General features: G+C 32.5%; 3 protein-coding genes across 6 annotated transcripts in view; 1 reads left to right on the top strand and 2 right to left on the bottom strand.

The window, feature by feature from the left end:
- The window catches only part of Best2 (bestrophin 2), a 34,811-nt gene extending 17,036 nt beyond the window's left edge, over nt 1-17,775 (top strand). For all 3 annotated transcript variants that reach the window (XM_068761146.1, XM_068761138.1, XM_068761155.1), the window contains 7 exons: nt 6,944-7,073; nt 7,151-7,389; nt 12,141-12,269; nt 13,903-14,010; nt 14,172-14,402; nt 15,836-16,100; nt 16,986-17,775. In XM_068761146.1, the coding sequence (XP_068617247.1) occupies nt 6,944-7,073; nt 7,151-7,389; nt 12,141-12,269; nt 13,903-14,010; nt 14,172-14,402; nt 15,836-16,100; nt 16,986-17,566 (1,683 nt within the window). In that variant the 3' untranslated portion in view covers nt 17,567-17,775. The remainder of the gene's footprint in view (nt 1-6,943; nt 7,074-7,150; nt 7,390-12,140; nt 12,270-13,902; nt 14,011-14,171; nt 14,403-15,835; nt 16,101-16,985) is intronic.
- Nucleotides 1-20,711, bottom strand: part of LOC137918449 (uncharacterized) — a 179,984-nt gene that overhangs the window by 106,981 nt on the left and 52,292 nt on the right. The gene's annotated exons all lie outside the window — the stretch shown is intronic.
- On the bottom strand, nt 18,198-20,409 carry LOC137918393 (RCC1 domain-containing protein 1). 2 transcript variants are annotated; one of them, XM_068761203.1, is made up of 3 exons: nt 20,059-20,409; nt 19,737-19,878; nt 18,198-18,897 (listed from the first exon to the last, which is right to left on the bottom strand). In XM_068761203.1, the coding sequence occupies exons 1-3, from the start codon at nt 20,327-20,329 to the stop codon at nt 18,402-18,404; spliced, it is 909 nt and encodes a 302-aa protein (XP_068617304.1). In that variant the 5' UTR covers nt 20,330-20,409; the 3' UTR covers nt 18,198-18,401. The 2 variants fall into 2 exon arrangements, with proteins under 2 accessions (XP_068617304.1, XP_068617295.1); XM_068761194.1 differs by having other exon boundaries at nt 19,737-20,409.

Raw genomic sequence — 20,711 nt, 5'->3', positions numbered from 1 at the left:
TGGTTTGTTTCTTATACGCATAAAATATACCTAAATCTAATGGAATAATTAACTTTTTCATAAATATTAATCTCAAAAGTTTTCTACTTTGTTTTAAAAATCGACCTATGTATACATGCGTTTCATATTTTTGTTATTGTTATAGAAGATAAACACTTTAGGATATTAATACATGTTTACGTAGTCACATGCACTTTTATGCGCCACAGTCATTATTATTAACATTGTATTTAGACAAGTTAGTATTAAAGGCTTTTTTTAAGGTATGATGTCATAAAAAGTAAGAATAGTTTATAAGGATAAGTTAAACCTCCTCATTTTCAGTCCACAGCGTATATAACGCGTAGGACATGCGGTCAATTTTTCCAATTTTGGGCAGCTAGATGTTTGATGATGTTGAATTAAAGTAAAAAATGAGCATTAGGATGCACATCTTCCAGGAGAAATGTACATTTTGTATTTTTGAATATTTTTATGTAGAGAAAATCCACTATAATGAAATACGAAAACCGTTTTTGAACAGCTTTGAACATTTATCAGAAAAAGTCTTTAAATCTTTTACACGTATTTCCAATCATATTGAAATGCGATAGACTAATAACTTAACAGGCTGTACAAAGACTGCATAGAATCGTAATAACTATCATTCAAGCCGTTGCGTTATGTATTTTAATTTATATTATAATAATAATTTCTGAAACCATTCATTATTAGATAGTGTGTACCATACATTTGAATTATAAATTCACCCATTTACACCACCACGCAGGCACTTATCACTTATAACGAATCACCCAGGATAAATAAAGTCATATATTGATAGCACAAAATACAAGTATATCATTAAATGTATGTAGATTGAAGCCTTGAAGGTTTATGCGGTTTATTTTTGTAATTAATTTCGTCGTTATATTTGTGCCTGTAGCCTTCATTTGGAGTAGCAACGGAAACTTCACTAAGTTTTTGTAAGGTTTTCGAGAAATTTTCGTTAATGTTTACTTTTAAAGGTTTCTGTTTATTTTTAAACTATTCTAATTAACTAAGTTACGCAAAAATTTTAGGCGAAATTTTATTTGTTATTTTCGTAGTTGATTTTAGTTTCATAATAACCATTTCAGCCATTGGACATACACTCCTGGACATAGAACTACTGTCTCTACCATAGATTTTTATTAAGACTGGTTGGAAGCTTTCTGCAAAGTTGTCTGTCTGCCTTGTAGGCGGGCGTTCTAAGCTGCGTTTGCTTGATCCGTGGTCTCCATTTTAAAACCTTAAGACCCCAGCGGCAATCTCCATTGCGTGCTTTGTCGTCTGTTCAGACTAGTTTTTAAAATGTGCCAATTAAATAGGCCCTAACACTTTTTTCAACTCACGAATCTAAGTGCTGATCGAGAGGTATCTTTCGAATGTTATCTCTTTGGATATGCTTGTTTGAAATGCAATCACAGAAATGAAGTCTTTAATCTTTAGGCAATTAATGTTGAACGGTGTCGACATTATTAAAAAATAATATTTTAATACATCTATAAAAATAAATTTAACGGCTAAATTACTTAACAACCTAATAAGATAACATATACCAAAAATGTTATGTGTTAACTTTAGATGAGATTTTAAAACATTTTATAAAATAGGACGTCTTAGACGTCTAATATATACAATGCAAAAGTATTGTATACAAGTCACTTATTTTAAAACAAAATAAGTAAACGATTACAACAGAAAGATATTTAAAATCCATAGTAATTATATATGTTTTAATATTACCTAGTTATCAAACATTTCGTGACTAAGTTTAATTTTCTGCAGTATAACATCGCCTTGACCGCAAAGAAGCAAAGAAATTTAGTTGCATTTAATATTTCATTATTTCATAGGAATGTAAACCTAACGAATCTAAATATTTTTTTAAATATTCCGCAAAAAGCAAAAACTTTCTCCGTAATTTTTAGTCTATGTATCTTGTTTTACTAAAGTTTTTTTAATTTAGTAATTAAAATTCCTTGGCAGAACTAAGGATTTACTTGAAACTTAGAAAGTGTCGGTACTAAAAATTTATATTTCAAACATTTAATAATACTCAAGCACAAATATTGTAATATCTTCAATTAGGCGTGTCATATTAGAAATGATTAATCTTTTGATGTATTTGCGATCTATACATCTGATAAATTTACCTTATTCAAACGACGTCGACGGGACAAAATCATAAGCCTCTGTGAAGGTGAGGTTAAATTGATAAATATCAGCCTTTTGTCTTCTCTTTTCACGCCAGAAAAAGAAACAATGAGTAGCGCGGAGGTAAACATCCGCCGACTCGAACGTAATCATGCTACACTCAACGCAATGCCCGTCCCAGCGGTTTTATTATTTATTAAGTTTCACTCGCTTTATTTACAATCACTGTGCGGTGTATGACGGTTTCAATCATAAACATTGTTTGACTTTAGTTACATAGAACAAATGTAAACATGTACGTGACAAATGGTGTTGTTTGTTACCTATTTTGAGCGAGTTTTCATTTTTCTTAACGATGAATATTCGCTGATGCATCTGAACTGTTCTAAGACTATTCGTATACGTACCCGACTCACGAATTACTCGAAATTTCCGAATGAATGAAAATTAAGTTTTGCTAGGTTTTAAATAGGTAAAGAAATAAATAAGAAAGAATGATAAGTTTAGTAAGCGTAAAACGTTAAAGTTTTGTAATGATGATAATATTCGAAAAAAACTTATAAAAAAATATACTTTAATGTCTAGTTGGTAAATGTTAATTTACAACTATGGTGATAAGGTACATTAAATTTTATTCAGATACGCCAATTTTTTTTGTTTAGAATCTGCGTTCTCTTGGAGAAGCATCTATCCGGCAGTAGAATATTACAGCTAAAATGATAAAGCTAATGATGAAGACATGCGCTCCCGATCAATTAGTTTGCATTTCATAGTTCGATAACGTGAAGTATAACAATACGCAGAATTACCCGTAGGTAGTCGATTGCCATATCGATTAGTGGCCAGTTCTTACCGTCATTTATTTCCATAGTTACGTCGCATTTATACGCGAAATAAATGGAACGTGGCGTTATTACGAAACATCTGATGCGTCATAGACTTAAACTGCCTTGTTATTTATAAAAACGAAAGTCTAACACCGGTTTAACTTTACGAAGATACAACTCGTTGATTTTTACAAACGGAAACACAATATTGACAAGAACAAATGTATTTTAATATTCTTAGAGGTAGCCGAAAAAAAATCATCAAATATTTAAAATATTGAGTGAACGCATAACTCTGATCATAAAATTTGTCTGTTTTCTTATTTTAAAATTGATGTAAAAAGAAAACGGGTCAGTATTATTTTATTAGGTTTAATAAAGTATTAATAGATTTCTCATGCGTATATATTTTATCATTCAGCATTTAATTTCACCCTATATATCTAATAAATAATTAAATGTTTCATTGATTTTGTCATTTATTACTACATTCCTAATGCTGTTAAAAAAAAAAGCCCAAATACACAGCTTAACTATCTTCGTATAAATAAGCCAAAAAAATTGCCAAATGTGTTGCTAAGCGAAAAAACTCGTTTGCCACTCGGCCAATTCAAATAGTATTTTTTTATATTTTTTCCCTATGACACGAGGAAGGTTCTTATCGAAATACAAAATGGAAAAATATGAGGAAATTGTAAAAACAATATTTTTCTTTTTCCATTTAAGCCACAGAATAAACTAAACTGTCTAGCTTTCAAATATTTAAATTCAATCCAAAAAAGGCGTATTGCGTTGTAATCAAACAAAAAAATGTCTTGTACCAAAAAGCATTACAATGAAAATGGAATCACCTTATTATTGATTGAGCGAAATAGCGTAAACATATATTAAAGTGTATTTTCACTAAGGAATTTGATTTTTATTTTAGTAAGTCAAAAGACTTATTCAACGTTAATTATAATAATCTATAATTGTTATTTATACACTATATGCTATTTATTTTTTTCTAGTAAATATATTGTGAATTTATTTATCATTTCTCTTTTTTTACTGATTGATTGTACACACACGATCTTATGATATGAGCATTTAATAGCAATTAAAACTTAGTCCTTTTAAATCGTCAAGTTCTTGCTCGCGAAAACGTTTCGTCTTTGAACTTTTCAGCTAATAAATGACAGTAAAATTGTCATTTGAAATTAAGCTTATATTCTAAAGTATTATATTACGTATTATAATTAATTTTGCTTTGTCTACATAAAGGTTACTTATATTTTAAATATTGTTAGTAAAAGGTAGTCACAAAAAGAGTGTGAATGATATACAGAGCTTTCTCACGTCCTATAATAAATAACATCTATTTATTAACTCTACCTTTTTCGGACTCCAGACTACATACAAACCGATGATTCATGATGGATAATTATTGTTTTTTTATCACTAATGGAGTATTACTAGCTTTTATCTAGCGTTTATTTTAGTGGAGAAACAGATTCCTAGAAAAGGAAACGTAAGAAATTTCGTAATAGTAAGAGAAGATATCGATTTTATTTAAATATACTTGGTGTAAAACCAATTCTCGGAAAAGTATCTTATAGAACTTAATAATTTTTGAACTTACGTGATAAAATTATACCTTATTTAAATTTTTCCATGTCTCGTTAAAATGCCACAATAAACACGCAATATTTGTTGCATGTATCGAAGTTTTTTTTTTATTTTATTGAAGCGGTTGTAATTATTACAAGAAATATAACTTTAGATTTCTTTCGCTCACTGCGAGGCAGGTCCAAAGATCGCCACGATGACCGATCGTGTGCCGCTCGTATTCAGGGACTTCATGCTACTTTTATCGCGTCATCGTTCTTCCTAGTGGGAGCTCAACTCACATCGTGTCACCATTTCTTTTACTGTAATGAATTTCAGGAAACATTACAAGTGAAAAAAAGCCATCTAATAAAATTTATTGTTATTATTACATTGTATATTTCAATAGAGTACATTTTAAGTCCGGCAACCCATTGATCAATATTCATTAGCGATATTCTCTATCAACCAAATCAAATTACGATTGCATCTTTAACGTTCATTCAGTTGTACTTTTAAATCTATTAGAACACCAATCAGGACGTCGACGACGTCTATGTATGTATATATAATATTTATAAATGACATTACAAGAAAAGTGGCCCTGAAGAAAACAGCAAGGATTTTTTTATAAGTTTAAAAAGCGATTTCTCTTGTTATTTCGTGTTAAAGGAAAATCAGCAGTTAGTTCATAAAATCGATTTCAAACCTCTGGAAAAATTTTACTACGAATTAAAATCCATATGTCAGTAAAAAGTAAAAAAAAATAGATTGAGTCAATTACTCAAATAAATATGAATTTAAATTTACTAACGTGTTAATGTACAAATTATAAAAAAGCATAGAGAAGCATTGAAAAGATGCGTCTACCTTTAACTGACAAATATTTGGAAGATATTTACAACCATAGTCTTTTCAATCACATTTTACTGGACATCGTTATTTCAGTCTCATAGCAAGGCACAGACCTCACCCAAAGATATCTCCATACCATAAGTATTATATAACATAATCGAATATAAAACAAGCTTGGCAAGCGGGTTGGCGTAAGCAGTGGTATTATGGTACGCAGAGGACGTTGCTGCCCATCCTCTGGAAATTTGTTTGCGAGAAGTGGTAATCTTATATAATTAATACATAAATTGTGAATTATATTATAGAAATCGAATCCGCGACCTACCAACGGAAGTCTCAGTCTTCTATCGCTAGGTTACCACTGCTCGTGTACTGGGAAAGTTCAGCAAATTAATAATTACCTAAATTCTTTATTTCAGTAGAGCAAATTAATAAATATAATATAACCTTCGGTAGTTTAGTAGTAGCGAAGTTTATTATAACTACTACTCGCATGGTTCATTAATAGATCTTCTGTACACTCTGCTAAATTAAATTATTCTCAAACATTTATTAAAGCGCACAAACGATTTAATCGAATAGGATATTAAATAAATATCTTTTTTTATTATTAACCAACCAGTATTTTTTAATTTGTTTCATCGTTTGTTTTCAAAATTAAAAAAAGATTGCGATGATGAAAAGCAACAGGTACGCAGTGTAAATGACGGTGTTATGATCGTGTGATAAAAGGTTGTTATTTAAAAAAATAATCTATTATATTTTGTAATATATTGAACATATTGGACTTGAATGATATTGAAACAGGTGTGGAATATACATTCTGCTAAAACAAGGTTACACCCGTATATTATTCCATAAAGTAGATGTGAAATACAATTTTTGTTAATATTTAAAAGATACTTTGGATGAATAAATATAATTAATTTCCTAAAAAATATGTCTGTTTACTTTACAAAGAATTTTGTTGTTCTGAAATAATTTAATACGTACTTATTATGTCGAAAATAAAGAATAGTCAATCCAAACACATGGTCATGAAGGTTTATATAAGGAAAAGTCGCACAAGTTAGATTTTCATAAAAATAAACCCCGGTACATTCAAATGAAGCTATGTGCATATGATAAATATACACTGTGACAATAAAGGATAAGATTGCACAACATTTCAAGTGATTTGGCAGAAAATTATTTATTGTTAAAATTCTATGCGGATAAACACTGGCAATGCTTTAGTATGGAATATTTTATGTGAAACAAAGACTTGTTGCTAAAATAGAAGCACTCTCGTTTCCGTTCTTAATATAATATATACGATATTTTTTAATTGTTGTTAAAATGTGCACACGCGAAACTATGTAAGCTGAAAACTATGCAACTAAAACATTATCAATATGTTTGAATATGTGGCTCCGGCGAAATGTAATAAAAACGTTTAGTATGTGCCTTTTTAATTTTGTGAAGTGATTATGTAAAATAATAACATTCATTCATAGGACGAGACCGGTAGGCTAATGAGAAGAAACATTGTCAGATATGCGATTTTAGCCTACGTTATCACATTGCAAAGGGTGTCACTCCGAGTAAAACGTAGATTTCCCACCTGGCAACATGTGGTGGATTCTGGTAAGTGTGCAGCACAACAATAGCCCGAATGATATGAATGTAAAGCGTGTATCTTAACCATTATCTTCTTTGTACAGGTCTAATGCTAGAAAGTGAGAGAAAAGTTTTCGAAAAGATGGACGGCAAAAGTCCGATGTCTAAGTATTGGATGCCCTTAGTATGGGCGACTAATATAATTAATAGGGCGCGCAAAGAAGGTCTGATCACAAGCGATCACATCGTTCAAACATTGCTAGTAGAACTATCCGACATACGTAGACGATTGGGAGCGCTTATCGGATACGACACGGTGTGTGTGCCTCTCGTCTATACTCAGGTTAGTAACAGCTTTTTACTCATAACAATGATTTAAAGCAATCACCATCATCATTTTAGCCGTAAGACTCCCTCCCACTGTTGGACATAGCCAACCATACAGACTCCCAATCGGATATGTCGGATACGGCCTGCAACCAGGCTCTTCCGACGACTTCAACAAGGTCGCTTTTCCATCTTAGAGTTGAACGTTTTATTTTGTGTTTGCCGGTCTGTTGTCCTCTCTCCAGAACGTGAAAGTCGCAGCAGCCATCTGTTCAGCACGCTACGTGGCCTAATCTGGGCTATGTTGATTACGTTCGTTCTACAAAGAATTTAACATTAAGTTTATTAAAACTATTGCTCAGTACCTTCTTAGATAATGAATTACAGAGATTCCAAAAGAGTTATGGCAAGTCAAAAATTAGAAAAGGAAAGTCAAACAATGATTTGAGAGATATTTGTTACCCCTTTATGTATGATATGGTCAAGACAGTTTTATTGTACATGAACATTACGTTATTTAAAGTACATCATTACAGGTGAAGCAAAATATCTTAAAATAATTACAGGCCAGGTTTTTTATAAACTTCGTAGAAACAGTCAAGGATACTGATTACATAGTACAATAGTGATTACTGACTCAAGTGCTCAGTTCTAGCAGCCTTAACGTACAATAAAAACATTTTTAAAGTAAATAGTTACGATTTAATTGTTTGATAATTGTGTATCTTCAGCTTTAAACAGTAGTTAGAAAATAGATGGAAAAGTATAATTATTTACTAAATGTAACCCATGTTCGTATTGTCTTTCGATTACACAACTGCTTGCACAAATTGATTTGTTGTACTGTATTTAGAAAAGTCCGCAATATAATTTTTTAACGATTTTCAGGAATACATTAAAATAATGTATATATTAGAAATTGTTTAAATTCGTTAACAGTAATGATATTCTGTTGGATGTGTAAGTCATAATAACGATTGTCTCTTTCACCTTAAAAGAATAAACAGCTGTGTTATGCAGTGTTTTATGAAATGGAGAAACAGTGTTTTCTCATCCGTATTTATCAATACCACTGCCTATGGTGTGTCCAATGGTACGTGGAAATAATATTTTTCTCGTGTTCATGATTCTCAAATCCGTTACTAATCGACCGCGAACGTTCCTAACTATAAACATTAATTCTCCACATTGTATTCACGTGTACAACTATGTTCTTGTATTTTATTGTCTGTGCGATTGAGCGGCTGTCAAGTTCATCATAATCGGACCGGTTTGTCTGATACTTGTGTGCCTAATATATATAAACACTATGGGTCTCGTACGACTGTAAATATATGAACAAGTAAGGCGCAATATATAAGCAAATATTTAAAAAAAAAACTCAAACAGAGACTGGTTTGACATCGTCAGCTTTTAAATAGTCTTCTGATGTATTCTCTTATAGTTTTTGGAATTCGATGTCGGTTTATCCTTTTACCTCTAATCCTTTAGATTATGAACCGACACCGAATTTTAAACTTTAGTTTTACCTACAGCATTTTGATGGGCCACAAGTATTATAGCAAAAAGTAACTAATGTATTCATCTATAATTCTCTTAATAGATAAAATTGCTTGATGTTTACCTGTTTAAAATAATTTTTAGTTAAAACATGTATATCTTAATATTTGACAGGCGATATTATGATAGTGATTATGGCATTGCACATTATAATGATTTCCTTAAGAATTGCAACGAGATCGTGTGGCAACCTTCATTGAAAATGTCTATTAAGGAAAACCGCATTGAAATCAGATCAGTTGTTCTCGTGATCTGTGCACACACGCCCATAGTGGTTCAACTGTGTATAACGTATAGTTTAGACGCAATGTACGCTCTTCGATCTGAAGTAGCGAATAAAGCCCAGCTAACATAACATGTGTATAGTCGAGAAAGCTAGAAATAAAACTATTTTTCTAACATGATCATCGATTTGATTAGGTTGTATCGAACGTAAAAACATAAAAACCTAATTAATAAAAGGACTCTGGCGTCTTCACTACATGGTGATTGGCAAGATGATTTATACATAAAACCTAGATCCTGAAAATGAACTAAACAATATAACAAAATCTTTTATCGTAACAAATGCGAACATATTTGAGACCTAACAGTGAGCATTGGACTTCTCTGATTGTTTGAAATACATTTTCAACAGCACAACCGCTAAAAATCTTGTAACTAAGAAATATAAAGTAGTGATATCGCGTGTAATTTCTTGGCAGCATATCTTTTTCGTGTTTTAAAGTCTAAAGTTGCAATAAAATCACTCAAGAAAGTAGTACGCTAGAGTTGCATTCTACCTCTCTTCTTTTTTAATGTATACGGCATCACGATCGTTGGAGTGAAAATCACCAATGGCATAACTGATGACGCCATGCTGTTTGAGTCTTCTAAACGGGTAGTGTTTGCAGGGTTGAGCGAAGTGATATTACCTTATTTGAATGGACTGTAGTTCTCGCACTTTACCTAGGTCTTTTCCTAAGTTTTCACGAGGTACACAAACTCGCTCATAACACTAGTGTTTGAGAGTTTGTTTACCTGGGCTCAATGATCAGCGATCAGGGAAGCTGCGATAAAGAAACTCGGAGACGTAAGGAAATGAAAAAGATTGCTTTGAGCAGAATGTCGGGAATCTGACAAACATTTCTCATCACTTTGTCGTGCAGTAAACTTTTGAAATTTGATATGTTACCAATGAGTGTTAAGTTTTTTTATCGACATCGTCCGCAGACAACCGGATCAGCTATTTGTGGTAATGAAAGCGGGTGATAAAAGACCGCGTGGACCATCACCTACTCGCTAGGTTAATCAAGTCAATAACTGTATTATTTGTACTAAAGAATGTAGAGGAGGATACGACGGCGTGGAAAGAGTCTCATCATTTGCGTGAAGGCGGTTCAAGATAGATACCTCCTTCAGTAATGAGGAAACGATTATAAAGGGGGTTGTGCTATCCGTGGTTAATATAACCTTCTTTCGTATAGTTTTGAACCATCAAAAATATGGCTTCACTGAAAAAGAAATTTAAATTAATAAGGTTTTCCTTATTTTGTTTATTGTTTATTGTTCACTAAAATGGGAAAATGTAATAAAATATATTATTTTTTTTTATAATAAGACTCGTAAAACAAAAGCACCAAAAGAAAAATAGGTGTCATTAACCAAACAACTAACCCAATAAATTACATATTAATTTGTACTCTTCATTGTAACGTAATGAATCCGAACAATTCTTTTAAAATATTGTTTATTGGCAAATAAACCTAACCCACACGTACGAAAGGAACGTGAGAGAAAGAACATAGCTAAAAAGGTTTAATACTAATAGGCTAATGACAAATCCAGGCTACCTCCCTAAGATGTAGCGCGTATGACAGTATTGGGAGACTATTATCCGATTTGTGATTTAAGTGTGATGTCATGTATAGTAACTTAGCAAATATTGACAGGTTCCCAAACTAGAAGTGTTAATGCATTGATTATTTAGCCTCGACAAACCTTAAATTTTCAGTATCTTCAAGATACTTTGAGTGACATTTTCTGAACATCAATAAAGGACAGAATGGTCAAGACGATCTATCGCAGTTTTTTTTTAGGAAAAAGTTTAAACTTCTATATATACAGTACAAATATACAGTAATAAGTTCTTCATAATCATCATCATATATGTAAAAAGACGCTACAAAGGTTCCTCTAAAGATCGCCGGGATGGCCGGTCTTACGGTGCCCGCATTCAGCTTCTTCTCAGGTCTTTGACTATGTTCTTGGTTTATTTAGTGGAGGGCATAACTACGTCGCGTCTACCGGCTCGTGGTCGCCACTTTCAGCAGCAACGGCCGCAAGTTGCACGAACGATGTGTTCCGCACATTCACATTTTAGCCGAGCAATTATTTGAGCTATGCCGGTGAAGTTCTTCGATGAATCTCTTCATTTCTTATTACACTCTGGATGACCTTAAGTCTACGTATAAGGCCCATCGTAAACGAACACGTCTATCCATAAGTCATTACCGGATGATGATCATGATATTAAATGATATTTACAATAAGCAATTATAATCAATTACGTAACGTTTATTGGAGTTGTGTTGCGCATCTATAAATAAATCGATAATTCAGATACTATTGCGTCGTACGCATAAACTTTAAATTGCTAGGTGAGAAGACAGAGAGATGTTGATTGGCTATACATTATGTCTCTCATATCCATCCATAGATTGTCTGGTGTAGACCGCTTCTAGTATCTCTTTATGCATTGTATCTTTTTTTTTCTCTATTCATTGTCTATGGTGTACAAAAGTGTTAATAACAACATAAAATAAATTATCAGTCTATCAAGGGTTTTGAAATACAAAGTATGTTTGCGTTAGTCATCTTCAAAGGTATCCATAATTTGTCATAAGCTCTGGCCTATTTTAATTTTTAGATTATACATAATACAATTCGTCTGAAACACCAACTTTACTCTATGGCAGTTATGAACAAATCGTTAAATACTATGATGATTGTAGGATATGTATTTGATGTAACAGGAACTGTCTAAGTTTCATCATTATGTCAGCCTATAGATGCATAGGCCTCCCTCAAAGATCGTCATAATGGCCAATCTTGCCCGCATACATCGACATCTCGCGACCTTAACCATGTCATCGGTCTAAGCTTAAACATATCTATTTACTTTTAGTTAATATGTGGGTATTAATAGCTATTCCTTTACACTTACAGGTTGTAACTCTGGCACTTTATACATACTTTGTTGCTGCACTCATGGGACGTCAACTTGTGCCTCCAGCGCCTGGCAGCACATCTAAATACGAACCTGACGTGTACTTTCCTTTATTTACAGCCTTACAGGTGAGTGTTTGTAAATTTATGATTACAAGTCTTTTAACTATTGTTTAGGCATTGTTGGTTTCTCCGTTTTTGAGGTTATATTAAAAATTATATGATTGTAGTTAGACATTATTTTTCTCTAAAAATGTAAGAAGTACAGATTGTTTTGTCCGAAATTTAACTAAGTGAATAGCCAAAGACGCATGGTAACTTACGTAATTTCATAAATATCACGCAGTCGACGTTTTATGTTAAAAAGTAGATTTCTCGGAAAGAAAATTCAGGTGATATCTTAGTATTTTTCCCGTTTACTTATAATGAAAGGTAAAATCTTCTATTTTCAATTGTATAACAATGTAACTATGAATGTCATAATAAATAATTACACGTAACAATGTTAAGGATAAAGAGCTATTCATTTGACATACAACGTATCAAAAATGGCGTGCAATGACCCACATAATCATGTTTTACAAAGAGCATAAGACTAAGAAGTATAAAAAAGTCGTCCATTATTAGAATGACATATTCTTCGGCTAATAATTAAATCACACACAATTAAGTGCTTTAAATAAATGAATAACGTGATAAATATAAATCTAAAAATTTATTCATATGTAGAGCATGAAAAAAAATTTTAAAAAGTGCAAGCGTAAATGAAAATATTAAAAACCTATTAACAGCATTCGAGAAAGAATATTCTTTCATAAAATTACATTAAATTCATGTTGAGTCAAATGCTCTGTTACGGCTACAAATTGAGCCCCAATTTTAAATTTTTATAGAAATTTCAATAAGTAAATAAAATTTGACTTATTTTGCGTTGTTGCTAATTAAATTGGTTTTTAGAAGCATCAATTGCAACAAAAACAGAAATCAATCGTAATTTTTAAGCCGGAAAAGTTAACCATAAAATATTCGTTTATCATAAAATAAAAAAGTACATGTGAGATGTGTCCTAACGAAAACATAAAGAAGAAAGATAAGACTAGTAAGGGTAATTCGCCTCATCTCTAAGAACCAGTCAAGGTTGTGATTTTACAAAGAGGGAGAAAATTCCACGCAAAATCGACATAAAATCATATGCTTTGCGATTACAGAGAAAAAACTGAATTTCACTTATTTGTAGTCTTACGCAAGAGCGACTAAAGTGAATAAATTGTAGCTGCACAACGCTAAGAGAGTGTGTGTAGTGAATAATCTTTTTTAGCGTTCAAGTGAGTCAAAATCAGGTCGTTATAGTTTACATATAGGTCTTAAAAAGGTTTCGAAAAGCTTATTTAGGTCGACAGACAAGAGCTAGAGATTTTTGGAGAACGAAAGATTGCAGATGTTTTCGCGTGTAAAACTAGAAGCTATAAAGAACCATGACTATAATTTATTTTTTAATTTTTATGACTATACTTTAACTTATATTCATACTTAAGTAATATTAAAAAGGGCGCTGTCATTGTAATTAAAATAATTATAATTTTGCTAATAATTACACAACTGCATTTGCAAGGTAGAGGTATGCACCTCTAAACAATTTTCAAAGCATAAGTATACCTATAAATGATGTTACTGCTCTATCTAAGACATTTATTTAATTACGTTTATTTCAATAGGTTTCGTTATTAGATGCACGACGAGATGAATTTTTATTTCTTTACAGTTTTGTTTTTACGTTGGCTGGTTAAAAGTTGCCGAGGTACTTATAAATCCCTTCGGAGAGGACGACGATGACATTGAATTAAACTGGCTAATTGACAGGCACATAAAGGTTCGTGCTTAGTGTGTAATATTTAAATATTACTTCTCTTTAATAGTAATCTTGTTAAGTGTTGATCATAATCATACTTCTTGGTATTTATACATGGCTGCAATCATAAAATTTTCGATGGATTATTTGATTTATGAAACATATTTTCTCTATGATTTTAGGCGGCTTATATGATAGTTGACGAAATGCACGAAGAGCATCCAGAGCTTCTCAAAGATCAATATTGGGAAGAGGTTGTCCCAAAAGATTTACCATATACAGTCGCTTCAGAACATTACCGAAGACACGAACCTCCATGTTCGGCTGACCATTATAAAGTCAAAGCCGAGGATGCAGTGTACGCAAACGTTCAAACAGCAAGGAAGAGTCATGAAGAAACTTACGCAGATTACGTGAGTAGAGTAACAGAATTCGTCATCATCATGTCAGCTGATAGACGGCCACTTAAAAAAATGGCCTCTTCTAAAGACCGTCACCATAATCGGTCTTACGCAGGCTGCATCTAGCGAGTTCTAACGACCTTGATTATGTCGTAAATCCACCTAGTATGAGGCCAACGATGCATCTACTGGCAAGCGGTGGTCGCCCTAGAGCCCTAGAGCCCTAGAGCCTTTCGTTTACTGACACTTCAGACGAGCAATTTTTTGAGCCACGTCGGTGAACTTATTTATTACATGGAGTTCGATAATCACAACTGAAATGTCAATAAAATTTAATAATATATTTTATTTTAGTTACTAGCAGTGACAATTTTTCATTATAGAATTTGGCAAAAGGTAAAGGTCTTAGCGAAATATGTACATTATGAATTACTGTATATTTTCCTACTGTGCCATTATTAATACTCATCTCGTAATAAAATCCTTAAGAGAATGCTGGGGATACCATTCAACTGTTCGGAAATGGAGTCTACCCTTAACGTTAACAGGTTTCTTCAGAGTATCTGTTAATTTTAAACATATCTCTCAAGAACACTACGTAAGCTTGGTAGTGTTTAATATTAGTGAGTTGTGGCGGTTATAATAATTTTTTCTGCATATTTCACTGACGGATTGTAATCTGCTATTGAATTATTGTTTGGAATAGAAAATGAAGCGTTAAAAATGATTTGAATGAAATTTTTTCATTTAATTGCGGCTAGCAACTCTGATGTAATTTGACAGATGGTAATGAACTATCGATAGTTAGTACAGTAATAATAACAAAGTTTTGCCACAATAACTTTGATCGCCATAATATCGCGCTTTTGGTACGAACTAGTTTACAATTCTTTACCTATTTACGCTTCTTTTCAGATAAACATAGGTCGACTAAATTATCTAGCAGACACAAACTAAGCATCAAAAAGCATTGATTTTATTTTTGTATTAGAAATAAGTGAGAGAGGTTTGGCGATTAATTTTTTATTTTAAAAAAAATTAAACTAAGATTATATAATCACAGTTTTTGGACAAACCTTAAGGTATTAAACATAAATCAAAAAAAGATTTCCGTAACTTTCACATGTTTACGAAATAATAAAATTTGTTTGTTATGATGTATGATTGTTTTAAATATTTATTATTGTCGATGTAGTCACTTCTGCGTTTAAAAATCCTTCTGCTACTGTCAGTCGCACACTTCGCGAACTTAAAGGCCGTCCCTACAACCCCTTTTTAGGTGGAATTTCATAAAATTTGTTCTTAACTAACCTCTAGTCGGTAAAAGGAATAATATTACTAAATTTCAGGTCTCTAAGTCTTTTGGCAGAAATCTCATATATCTGTACAGATAGATAATACATTAATTATTTGGAGCAATGTATTCAAAAATTTTTTTCTTGCAGGAAAGCGTTGATACACCTCTGGTCGAACGGAGAAAAAATTGGTTTCAAAGACAGATTTCCAGAATGGGATCCGTACGTTCAGCCTCCACTGCGTACTCTTCGGGGGGTCTCTTCGGAAGGAATCGACATAATTCGGTTGTATATTCGAGTCCGGAGGCTGGACAGCCCACCGCTCCTCCACCTCCTCACCACAAAATGTCTTTTTATGAAAGATTGGTAGGACGGAAATCTGGTCGTGGTCAGCACAGACAAAACTCTAGACATGGTAATTAATATACTAATTATAAAAAATACTTTTGTAATAATGAATGGTATTACTTTTCTTTGATGTGTTCACACATAATCTTACACTTAGGTCATGTGTGAACACATTAAGCCTCCCTGACTGTATTTTATCACCGACGAAGAATAATCATCCTACCCAATGACGACTAACGTCGATATTTCTTATAAATTCGACCTCCCAACCTTCTGGTTACTTACGTATCAGTAGACCATGCCTGGCAATAGCAGTAAAATCTGATGGGGTCTCTGTCTGCTAGTAGACCAGCTGAGGCGAAACAGTCTTTCTCTGATTGATTCAGATTCCTGGCCAAATACGACATTAGTGTTTTATTTATAGTTTTTCAGAGATATTTATTTATGCAGACTCTTTTTAGGATATTGCGTTGTTGTTGTGTTATTTAATTGCGGGTATAAAACTTCTGGATATGTATAAGAAGCCCTGTCCTCTGGGAGGTATAAAAGATCATGCGATTCCTCCTTCGAAGGAACGCAAGGATTTGTACGGAACGCGACGTGTCCCTATGTAATGGGTAAGGCATTCCCGTCAAGGAGCTAAATCTTCCCGGCATTATAGCCGTACTACAGCAGCAGGAGACTATTTTGACTTCCTGTCATAATACACCTATTACGTACAGCTCATTTTGTGCTAATTACTGTATGGTACACCCTACCCTAAAAATAATAACGCAATGGTAATTTAGTAAGGAAAAACGTCTTACAATTTAGATTACTACATATTATAATTAATTATTGTTTAACACATGTCCCTGCAAACTTATACTGTGTGAAGTTATTGGTCTGTCGCATTCTAGTAGAGTTCCAGAGTGATCATATTATCTATTTAATTTATATTTATTTTCTACAGGTGGACAAAAAAGTAATGGATCTGCGATACCAATAACGCTTCGAAATCGACCACGGATGCCGACTCCCGACGTAACCAAAGAGGTAATGGACCGCGAAAATCGGCTCGCTATGGGAATGCAAAACATGGGCGTTATTATGGCTCATCAAGGCTATCAGAACGAAGTACCTGTTTTAGGTGCTTTAGTTCTATCGCCCATACAAGAGTTAGATAGTGGCTCTGTTAATAATACGCTACACGCTGGTCAACCGGGAACTACAGCACTCGCTCAGGCCGTTCTTTCACCTGCTCTTACTTCTTCTGGATTAGCTCCAATGTTGACGACAGCATCAGTTGTGTCTTCTATGACGTTATCCCCTATGGGTGTGCCTCAACTAACTTTAGTAAATGACTCTGCGCCTTCAACACCACGAACAGAGCGAGTAGCGGGGAGCACTTCAACGCCGCCTCCTCTGAGTGCCACTGTAACCGAGGTACCTGTTTCTGACCGTGATAGTGAGCACAGCACCAGTAGCACCGGAACTCCTCTGGAATTCAGACGCAAACCCAACGGCTCTAAGAGAGGAGAGGTTTATGTATAATGTGAACTAGTGATAAAATCAACGATCCTTACATTGGTGCTCGAGTTATTGTGATGGATGTTATTATTGGTCAGAACCGTTGTGCTTTGGATTGACATTGGTAGCGTCTAATAGTGACAAAGTAATAATATGCCGGTGGTATGCATACTTATTTACAAAAGCAAATTAAAGCACAAACAGGGATTGAATTTATTAGCTAATATTAAAGAATTTTTACTATGTATCGTGTTTCATTTATGTAGTTTGATTTTCTTCTGATCACCCCTATAAGAATTTTGCTAAATATGTATATGTTTAAAAACCTATTTAACCTCACCATATTTAGATAGTCCTTCGTGGTAAGAACAATGTAAAGTCTCTCATCTTATTTTAATTGAATGTGAAATCAGGATGACAATGTAGACAAAAATTATATACTTTTTAGATAATAATTTTTACAAATAACACAAACTACTGTGATACAGCAACTTCTCGCGACTTTAATTGTCGTCGATCGAAATACTGTAACTATGAAAGAATATTTAAAAAAAATCATCAATATCTTTTTTATAAACATTTATTATAAATTCTGATAACATACATTTTTACCAAAAAGAATAATATTTTTCTTATGATCCAATTTAAAGACTTACAAAAACCTTACACTTCAGTAACATATATAGAATAAAAACACAATTTACACTTAAAGGTCAGATAACTTTTATGTATTTCAACACGATTATTAATTTTTTAGTACCATGGCTTTTTTGTTTTCAAATTTGTGTCTATCGATGGCAAACACAAAATTAATTTAGAAATTTGTAGTCAAAAGAAAGCAATTAATAAACAGTTTAAATTAAATGTTTGATTTACATCTTTTCTTTATAACTGTGCACCAATTACCACACATAAGATCAAAATCAAAGTCACATTTCGTAATCATTCGAAATTGTTTTATGAGTGGATATTTTTCAGGTGAAATACCTAATTGTCCATATTTATTATATCCAGTTGCCCAAATAGTATTGTCTTCTAATTTAATTACTGAATGCTTTGATCCACAAGCTACATCAGTTACATTGGTATCAATAGGTATATCTTTTTCATCCAAAATATCAATTAATTTGGGCAATGAGTATTTTAGAATATTATCATCGTCTGATATTTCTTTCTGTGGAATCCCCAATTGCCCTTCTTCATTTGATCCCCAAACATACACATCACCACAATTACTTAAGGCAATTGAATGGAATCCCCCAGCAGCTATCTTAAAAATCTGTAATCCAGCTAATGCATCAATTTCTTTTGGTTTATTGACATATTCTGTGTCACCATGTCCTAGTTGAAGCCTCCTGAAATTTAAAAATATCTGTTATATTACTTATATGAGCATGTAGCAATTTTAAGTCATTATTTTTGTGGAATTTTAAGAGTAATTTTTGACATGTGTGGAGCAAGTACTTTTTAGCATGATGCAAACGTATTGGCATCATTAAAAAGTGAAAAAGTATTCTATAATAAAACATTACTGTAACAAATAATCACCTGCAATGTTATTCAATGAAATAAGTTAGTTTTATCCATAAATAATAGGAAAGAATCTATATGTGAAAATAGTTCCGCAACAAAATTGTCTATCCTTCTCTCTCTTGTAACTTGTTTACACCGCAGTTGTAGATTGACTACCAAAAATCAAGTAAAAGAAACAAATTAAACAAATGATTTGACTATATTAAAAAAATACAGTTCTTCATTTTACCACTGTAAAATAAACAGATGAACATTATAACTTCTTGGCCATCATCATGGCAGCTGATAAACACACATCGCAAGGCCAAGACCGGTCTTGCACTGTCTGCATCCAGCAACTTCTTGCAACCTTGACTATCTACCACCGCATCTACCAGCTCATTGTAGATATTCAAGAACTTTTTGGCCCCAATAGTTTAGGTTGCACAAGCAATGTGCCCCGCACAGAGCCTAGCTAGAAGAATTGCAGCAATTTATCTAGCTATTTCAGGGTATTGGTTCTTCTACAGATCTCATTTTTGAATAAATCTCACAGCTTGACATAACACAAATAAATTAGAGATTTATGTAAAACATTATATTTTCTATCTTTTTTATCAACATATTTGTATTAAAATATTATATTAAGTATTTACAGTGATAGTCCTTGCATAATACTTACAGGCTGCTTCCCCAAGTGTACACAAAACCAGCATTTGTAAGGAGCATGTAGTGACCATATCCACAAACCACATCACAAATTTTTCCTTTACAATGACTTGTATCAACACAGTTGGGCGGTATTTCAGTAAACAAATCTCCTCCTTCAGTTAAAAAGAATATTGTTGTATTTGTTGCAACTATCTTAATTATTTTTAAATTTTTGGATTTCGTAAAATGTGTTACTTTAAAAACAACATCAATAATTTTCGGATCCTCGCCAAAATTTTTGATCCATAATTGATTTGTCCTAACATTAAGTATATGTAAAGTTGAGTCATTACCAGTAGCTAAAAGATCTGCAGGGTCTGTTTGGCAGTTATCAAAAACATATTGCGTAAATTTTTCATCATCACAATATCCAGTAGTGAAAATTTTTTGTTGCCTTTGGAATATATTATAAGACCAACATATCTTAACTAACGTAGCATATTGTAATATGTCGTTGGTTTTGTTGTTATTAGTATACTGTGAAGTTGCTTCAAATTTGTCTATAATACGCTTTTGCGGAAACCATTGTCCGAATAAATTATTACCGGATACCAAATATGCCATTTTATACTTATTTTATATTGTATAAAACCTCTAGTATTAAAAATTTTATACATTTCTAATTAATCTATTTATTGTATCTATCATACTTCAACTTATTTTTTAAAAAAAATATGACATTAGTAGCATATGACAATCCTTTGTTGAAATAAGGTCAGATACATTCTTTTTAGATGAATTCTTTTTAGCCAAAATAGGTTTACAATGTTTACTTTTTTTAATGCACAATTAAAAATGCAATCACCAAGCTTACTTTTTTATAGTTAAAGTTGAAGCAATCGAATCAAAATAAAATTATTTTAGCTGTTTTATCTTGGATTCTAAATCGTTATGTTTGTGCAATATTTTTTTGATAATTATTCTTTGTTTTTAGACAAATAATTGT

Source organism: Battus philenor, unplaced genomic scaffold (assembly GCF_028537555.1).
Source record: "Battus philenor isolate CCGP_79_NKW_IND1 unplaced genomic scaffold, ilBatPhil1.0.hap1 SCAF_1, whole genome shotgun sequence".
Taxonomy (NCBI): Eukaryota; Metazoa; Arthropoda; class Insecta; order Lepidoptera; family Papilionidae; genus Battus; species Battus philenor.
The sequence above is the reverse complement of the archived record's forward strand: the minus strand, read 5'-3'. Positions and strand labels throughout refer to the sequence as shown.

Excerpts from the sequence above, each read along its gene's own strand:
- LOC137918393 (XM_068761194.1), bottom strand. The coding sequence starts at position 20,329 with ATGGCATATTTGGTATCCGGTAATAATTTATTCGGACAATGGTTTCCG. Across the intron at positions 18,898-19,736 it reads TACACTTGGGGAAGCAGCCT|GAGGCTTCAACTAGGACATG; the intron begins GTAAGTATTATG and ends TTTAAATTTCAG.